General features: G+C 35.0%; 1 protein-coding gene across 1 annotated transcript; it reads left to right on the forward strand.

The window, feature by feature from the left end:
• Positions 1-256: 256 nt before the first annotated feature.
• Positions 257-8,031, forward strand: LOC103154523 (annexin A1-like). The gene is made up of 12 exons (XM_007575839.2): positions 257-525; positions 771-877; positions 1,384-1,489; positions 1,645-1,739; positions 2,919-3,032; positions 3,581-3,671; positions 4,478-4,614; positions 4,816-4,909; positions 5,615-5,710; positions 6,640-6,698; positions 7,707-7,829; positions 7,904-8,031. The coding sequence occupies exons 2-12, from the start codon at positions 809-811 to the stop codon at positions 7,958-7,960; spliced, it is 1,041 nt and encodes a 346-aa protein (XP_007575901.1). The 5' UTR covers positions 257-525; positions 771-808; the 3' UTR covers positions 7,961-8,031.
• The last annotated feature ends 359 nt before the right edge of the window (positions 8,032-8,390 follow it).

The raw sequence follows: 8,390 nt of genomic DNA on the forward strand, positions 1-8,390 counted from the left end.
TCCAATCAAGATTTTAATCACAAAATCCATCTACTTCCTGGCATTCCTGAACTTTTCTATCCTGCAAAACACTTTTATTTGTTTATCATCAAAGCCTCCTGTCTGCAAACTCCATGTTCTGAAGTTAGACCCACATGTGGAAAAAGTTTTCCGGCTCGTAGCTTCAGTCCAGCTCTTCTTTAACACCAAAACACTGAACGGAAGAATCTGGACCATCTGGTTCAGCCATTGATCAACAGACAACAACACTGGGTGTGTTCGTGGATTCCAGTCTGTTTTGTTAGCTGTCGGCTTTTAGCCGCTTCCTGAATCATTTCTATGAGTCATAATCTGTTTGAGTGAAAGGGGTGAAAAGCTTAAAACTGAACAGGAGCGCCGTTACACCTGTCAGAGAGGTGATAGGAAAGCTGACAGGTGATTGGCTGATGCCGTTCAGGTACAACTAACTAGAAAAGGGTGGAGATGGGCGTGATCTGAATTCACTGCAACGTAGCTCTGATTGTCTGGACGAGCTTTGTGACTCAGGTAAGATCCTAAATGTTTTAGTCTCCCAGTTTTCTAAATTATTTTGTTTATGTTTGGAGTTTTTTGCGTTTGTTAGCTTAGCTTCCTGTCTTTGTTTCTCACCTGGGTGTAGGTAGTGATCTAATTATGCGTCAACGCCTCTTTGTTTCTTCTGTTTTTCCTTGTTTGATGGCTGAGATTCTTCTCCACATTTCTCTTGTGGCAACTAAATTACTTACAAATCTCCGATTTTTTTCCCCCTGCAGTTTTGTCCATTGAGACGGGTTTTAAAAATCGAGTTAAAATGTCTCTTTTCAAGAAGTTCTTCAAAGGTATCATCCACAACAGAGACCCAAAAGATGAAACTGTCAAGGTGAGCATACAGATGCAGGTTGATGAACTTAGAATATCATCGAATCAAGTCCAATAATTCAGTACAAGAAGTGAAACATTTACATTAAGTACTCAAAATGTATCAATTTATGAAAACCCACTATTTGGTTCTCATAAAGTTAAAATATTACACAAGACTAGTCAAAATGTCCACTATGTTAAATAGTTTTAAACCACAAAATGCATTTTTGTAAGAAAAACAGGTAGCTTAGTGTGTTTTATGCAAGTATGGAAAGCTTAGTGGAAGAAAAACCTGAGGTGTAAGTTATATTAATCACAATAGTTACAAAAAAACAGCTGAAAATAGAATAATTTCATATACAATTCACTTTTTGAATTGAATTATTGTAATAAATCAGTGATAATCTATGTTGAAATGCGACTGATTCTAAATCAAACACGTCCATTATCATTTCCTTGAACTCTGTTATGTTTTCAGCAGTATTTATAGTTTTGGCAATAATCTACTTTTGGTTGTTTGTGAAGGTGAAGGAGGAAGCCAAACCAAAGTTCTACGGGACGGTTCCTCCGTATCCAAACTTCAATGCCAGCAGTGATGCATCGGTCCTTCAGAGTGCCATTGAGAATAAAAGTGTGTGATCAGAAATGTTCTTGTTTCTATGTTTTATATATAAAGGCTGTATTTTTAATACGTTACTGAAAAACTTTATCTTTTAAAGTAATTTGAGGTTTTTATTAAGGTTTTAAAAATGAATATTTGGAATAGATGTATTTTTTCCTTTGTAGAAGTGGATGTGGATGTGATCGTTGCCATTCTTGTGAAGAGAAACAACGAGCAGAGGCAGAAAATTAAAGCCGTTTACGAATCGTCCTCTGGAAAAGTAAGTTGTTGCTGCATCCTCAGTGCACAAAGATGCGTAATCACAGATCCTTCCTCAGCAGCCGTCAAAGCGTCCTTCTTTTCCCCAGTTTTAAAGGAAACTGGGGAAAAGAGGTTCCCCAGTTTCCTTTAAACTGGGGAAAGAGTTTCCCGGTTTAAAGGGAAACTTTAAACTGGGATAATCTATGTTGAAATGTAAACAGAAACTGGCAGTTTTCTGTTTACAAGAACAGAGGAGATTTCTGTTCTTGTAAAAACGCCGGACAAAGTGAGCGACAGGAAAAGATTACAGTTTTAAATAACTTAAAATGGTTGCATAGATATGCTTTTTAAAATTATAAATTCAATACAAATTTAATTTAATGAAATGTAGATTTACCTGAATAATACGAAAGTTCAGCAAGATTTTTCATCTTATTTTAAATCATTAAGACACAGAACACAGAATACTACAATAAAATGCAATGTTATGTAATGAAAGCCACCAGGGGTTTACTAATAATGTCTTACAATAACATATTATATAAATACATTAAATAGGGAACCTTTACTGGCTTTAGTATTGGTGGAATTTCTAATATTTTTGTTCAACCTTTTTCTTTTTCTAAAATGGAAACAAGTTTTTTTATTAGTCTAAGCGTATTTGTGAATTGGCTGAGTATATAATAAAATTAAAAATATAGAATTGTTTTTATTAGATATTGGGTGTCAATGAAGCCAAATGATACATGTTCAAAGCAAACGGAGAGATCCAGTTACATTTTTTGGAGCTTTTTGCTAGCTTGTGTTTACCCTCGTCACGGTTGCTAGGCAACGGAGCATTCCTGAGGATAAGGGCGGGAATAAATCTGACAGCTAGACCGTCCATTTTGACAGCCACTCTCTTCCACTTGTCTTATTTTGTTGTCAGATTTGATATTGTGAGATTTTATTTATATACAGGTAAATGTGTTGTATGCTTTTCAGTACTTTTAAAAGGTGAATTTGAAGAAAAGTTAAGTTAAATACAGTTTTAAATGTCACCACCAGAGGGTGCTAAATTCTACTAATGGGACTTTTAATGAAACTGCAGGTGCATCTCAGTAACTTCACCATGAAGTTTATTTTAGTAATTCAGGTTCAAAAGTGAAAAGTAATTAAATAAATCTAAAGCTGGAGACCTTTGATGTTGTTTTTTCAGAATCTGGTTAAATCCCTGAAGTCGGTCCTCAGGTCAGATGTGGAGGACGTGATTCTGGCTCTGCTTATGCCTCCAGCTCACTTCGATGCCTTCCTGCTCAGGAGAGCCACCAAGGTAAACCAGAACAGATTTACAATCTTAACTGTGATCAAGATGAAAAATACTGAATCGTTTGTATCTGTAGTACGAATAAAACAAGTTTAAAATGCCACTATTCATAAATATTAACATAAAAAGATGCACTTTTGTTCTATTTTCAGTACCAGAATGAAAATATTAATATTTAAAATTAATGTAGAAAAAGAAGCTCTTAGGGTAATACGTCAGATTTTGGTACCAGACCAACAAAATGGTGCAAAGATGCCTTAAGTTTGGTGCAACACTTGGTGCCTTTTATCTTTTGGGCGGAATTTAGTTTAAATGATGGTCCTGTCTCTCTCTTGTTGTCCTGTTCATACTGCAAAAATATGAAACCTCACCTTTGGTCTAGATTTTCACGCAAATATCTTAGTGCACTCTAAATACTAACTCACAGGGGGACACACAAAATCAGCCCAGGGGCCACATATGGCCCGCAGGCCGCACTTTGGACACCCCTGTGTTTTAGGATCAGCGTTGCTGTGCGTTGCTGATGAATTTCTTCTTCCTGTTTGTTGCCACAGGGTCAGGGAACAGATGAGGACGTCCTCGTCGAGGTTCTGGCGACGAGATCCTACGCAGAAATTCAAGAAATAAAGAAAGTCTTCAAACAAGGTTTTTAGGATATCCTCAGTTTATACGCAGTTATAATACTTCATACTTGAAGTTGTAATACTTAAATATCTGTGATATTTACTGAAGTACTTACTGCCAAACTAGCAAAGTTAGCTTAGCCAATGTAGCTTTTGTCTGCTAGCTAACACAAACATGTAGCCTATGTGTTTGTTACTACATGTTCTTACTCTGCCAGTAATCAGAACCTCGTTATTCACTTAAAGACTTTGAGTCTTTTATTAATCTGTTTAAACATTGAATGTATGTGTCCATTGATTTCAGGCGAAGCTCCTGGGTGATTTACGAACTCTTTGTTTACTACATAATAGTATGAGATCAGAACACTGCAAAAACACAAAGTCTGATCAAGTAATTTTGTTCTAATTTATAACAAGTAACTTGCAATTAACTTTTCAGAAACATATAGGAGCTTGTTTTAAGTAATTAATAATGAGAAAACTATACTATTTCCATTGGTAAATTATTTTACTTACATGGAAAAAATGTTTTGTTGTAAGTTAAAGTAGAACTTTTTTAAAAAGTCAATATTAAGGAATTGTTTACTTAAAACAAACTCCTATATCTTGCTGAATTTGTTAATTGTAAGTTAGTTTTGTCTTGTTTTAAGTGTAATAAAATATGTACCAAAAATACTTGTTAAGTTTTTGTGTTTTGCAGTGATGAAGCTCCGTCTCATGCAGGTCGATCCCGACAGCAGCCATTTTGTTCATGTATCTTTCTCATTGGTCAAGACTGTCCACATATTTTATTTTTGTTGAGCCGTTTGTTCTGAATTTTGTGGTCAGAGTACCAGAAGGAGCTGGAGGAGGTGATTAAGGATGAGACCAGCGGTGACTTCACCGCGGCGCTGCTGGCCATGCTCAACACCAAGCGAGACCAGAACACTGTGGTCGACATGGAGCTGGCCAGGAAGGACGCCAAGGTAGAAATTAAGCTAAGAAACCCAAATATGAGTCATTCAAGTTGATTTATTTTGTGATTTTTCTTCATTTTTATTGTTTTGATTGGTGTACAAGTATTAAAATAACCATAAGTTCATGTGTTGAAGATGATATTCTAATATTTAAGTATTTCTGCTTTTATCAGGCGATAAATGTCCTCATTTTATTTTTGTCTTGTCCAGATTTTGTTTGAAGCAGGCGAAGGCATCGGCAAAGCAAACGTGTCGACCTTCATCAACATCCTGACCACGCGCAGCGGCCCGCAGCTCTCTAAAAGTGAGTGACAGAAATGTGTCAGTTGTTGGGTTTCACTCCAACGTGACGATACACCTGGACAAACAAGTGGAGCAGCGCTGACAGGTGACCGGGTCACACCTGGGCGCCAAACAGAAGACCGGCTGGGGAATATTCAATGACCTGAACAAGTTATAAGGATTTGAGACGATGTTGAGTTTTAATCATACAGAAAGCATTCAGGCCACTGGGGGGCAGGGGGGTAAATGTTTCTGAGATTAAATTTAGGATTCTGATATTTTCATGAAAAAAGTCTAAATTCTGCTAAAAAGTTTGAATTAATATTTTCATAAAGTCTGAATTCTTGGAAAAAATTTAATTGTGAGATTAATGGTGAGAATTCTGGGAAAATTTTGAATTCTGAGATGAAAGTTGAAATTCTGATATTTAAAAAGAGTTAGAATTGTGTTTTCTCTCCCCCCTGCCCCCTCCAAAAATTTCTGGATTCAAAGAAAAAATTAACTTATGAGGAAATACAGTATTTTTTATATTAAAGTTAGAACTGTGAGACTAGAAGTAGAATTTTTGACATTTTCAGAAATTTTTTTTAAAATAAGTCAACTTCCTGTTTTTCCTCATTAATAGAATATCTTCAGCTTTTTAGCAGGAATATATTTAAAAACAGATCATATATTCAGTCCAGTCGTTCAAACATAAAATGAAAGTTCTTTTATTGTTTCCTGCCAGCGTTCCAGCATTATGCTGCCATCAGCGACCTGACGCTGCCGAAAGCCCTGCAGATGGAGCTGAAGGGAGACATCGAGGACTGCCTCATCGACATCGGTAACCAAAACACGTTGCTCTGGACCAGAAAGTACCTCAGATTATCACGATAAACAACAGTACTGCCATTATCAGACCATTACCCACTAATAGTATGATTAGTAATGGCTTATTAACACACTGAAATATATTTAAAAAATCCTTAATTTCTAAAGAAAATTTAACACTGCAACTCAAACATTTAAAATATTAGAATTCTGTATCACTTGTTGAATTTGTGAAAAAGAAAAACAATGAACTGCTCCCTCTAGTGGGGGTTCTAGATGTGGCAGCTTCTTATAAATCCAACAATTTACACATTTACATCCAAATCAAATTTACGACTTTTCAGTCTCAGAAATCTTTTTTTTTTTCGTTTTCGGGGTTTTTTTTGTTTGTTTTTTTTACATTTCTGAGGTTAATCTCAAATATCTGAGTTTTTTTTCCTAGAAAATATTTGACTTTTTTTTTTCTTTTACTCATACTTGAGTCAAAACTGAGCTTGTCTCAAATTTCTGAAATTAATTAAAAAAAAATTACTTTTCAAATTCAAATTTCATCATTTTTTAAAGAAAATTTCTGGGATTAATCTTAAAATTTCAAGTTGTTTTCTATAAAATGTTTGACTCTTGGAGCTCAAAAAATGTGTTGTTTTTTTTGGCAGAACTGTTCTCACATTTTATTATTTATCTACAGTGGCTCTAACATGTTGTTTTACTCTTAGAATTGCATCCCAGACTGAACAGAAGATTGTTTATTTTCTGTTCAGTTTGAGCTCAGCACCATCCAGCTGGTTTAAATGTTTAACACCTTTTTGTTCATCTTAAAAAAGTTTTGGCGCATTGAGCTGAACCCTGAAGCTCCACAGCTGGGAGACACAGAAACATCTGGACTCTGTTATTTTTAGTCTGTGACGGCGTTTTTATTTCTGTTTCCTCTTTCATGTCCAGTGAAATGCGCCTGGAACACACCGGCTTTCTTTGCTGAGAAACTCAATCGGGCCATGAAGGTGAGTGAACATACTCCTAATCTCACTAATAACATGGTTAGAATAGGGATTTTTCTGGATTAGGATGGCTACAGTGTTCATATTTTACCCTGTTTTAATAAACTCCTTAGGTTAGAGTGATATGGAAAGCTGTTTTAACATAAAATCAGTTTTGTCTGTCTGTAATTAAATTCCAGATGTGTAAAAAATAGTTTTGTATGATGGCGTATTAATACCAGTGTAGATAGAAAAAAGGAAGAGTACAATTCTGCCAAATAAGCTCAGAAAGTTTTATATAACCTCAGGAATGTTCTAGAAAAAAAAAGTTTACATTTCTGAGATTGAAAAGTCAAACATTTTCTACAAAAATTCTAATTTTGAGTTTTATCTCAGAAAATTGCTAGAAAAACCTTTGAAATTTTTGAGTTTGTGAAGTTCAAAATGTGCTAGAAAAATTCACATTTTAAGATTCATCTAAAACAATTCCTAGAAAAAGCTTAGAAATTTCAGAAAGTTAAGATTAAAATTAAATTTAATCTTATACATTTTCTAGAAAAATAGGACATTTCTGAGTTTGAAAAGTTGAAAATTTTAAACTTTTGACAATAAAATCACTTACAGCATGATTTTTCTCCATGTTATAAGTAAAATAATCTGCCAGTGAAACTAGAACTTTTAAAAAAATCTATATTAAGAAATTGACTTAAAACAAGCTCCTATATCTTGATCAAAAGTTAGTTGCCTTATTGTTTTGTCTTATTTAAAGTGTACTAAGACATATACACTGTAAACTAAACCAAAAATACTTGGTAAGATTTTGAGTTTTTGCAGTGTAAAAAGTAACTTTTGGCAAACTGTATTTCTAAGATTAACTGTCTTTTATGCAACATACAGTTTTTGTGAGAATAACCATACATGATATTTTATGACTGAACTAAGTTTGATCCATGAAAAGGAATCGGAATTTCCAACTAAAATTGTAGTAAATTACAGTTTTTGGTAGTTTTGGTCCATTTTCTGTCTTACCAGGGTCACGGTACGCGTGATGAGGCTCTGATCCGGATCCTGGTGAGCCGCTCCGAGGTCGACCTGCAGAAGGTCGTGGAGGAATACCGGGCAATGTTTGAGACAACCCTACATGAAGACATCGTGGTAAAATGCGTTTCCCAAACTGTTCCTATGTTTACGTCTCAAACCACGTCAATAATGTTTCTGTTTTTCAACAGAATGACACCAATGGACATTATCAGAAAGTTCTGCTTGCGTTGTGCGGACCGAACTGAGAACCTGAAGACCTCTGAGGAAGCAAAAAATCAGTCAAATTCATGTTTTAATAAAGCCACTCCTTCCACTTTTATCTCTTTGTTTTACTGTTGCTTGTAGAATTTGAGGTAATGTGTGTTTAAATGTCTGATCAAACATTTAAACATTTAAATGTCCTGCAGGAAGGACATTTTATTGCTTATACTGAGATTAACTGACACAAACCCAATTTAAAAAATACCTACCTAAAGTTTGTAAGGTAGGTTAGCTCAGGGGGTTAAGAGCGTAGCACTGGTACTGCTCTGGTCATGGGTTCAAACCCCATAATGTCCTTCAGACAATCAACTTCAAAATATAAAAAGGGTGAAAAACACATTCAACACTTTAAAATGCAAATGGCTCTGAAATACAATAAACACTTGAAAATACAAAATCTCTGGAAAATATTAT

Source organism: Poecilia formosa, unplaced genomic scaffold, assembly GCF_000485575.1.
Source record: "Poecilia formosa unplaced genomic scaffold, Poecilia_formosa-5.1.2 Scaffold390, whole genome shotgun sequence".
Classification (NCBI taxonomy): domain Eukaryota; kingdom Metazoa; phylum Chordata; class Actinopteri; order Cyprinodontiformes; family Poeciliidae; genus Poecilia; species Poecilia formosa.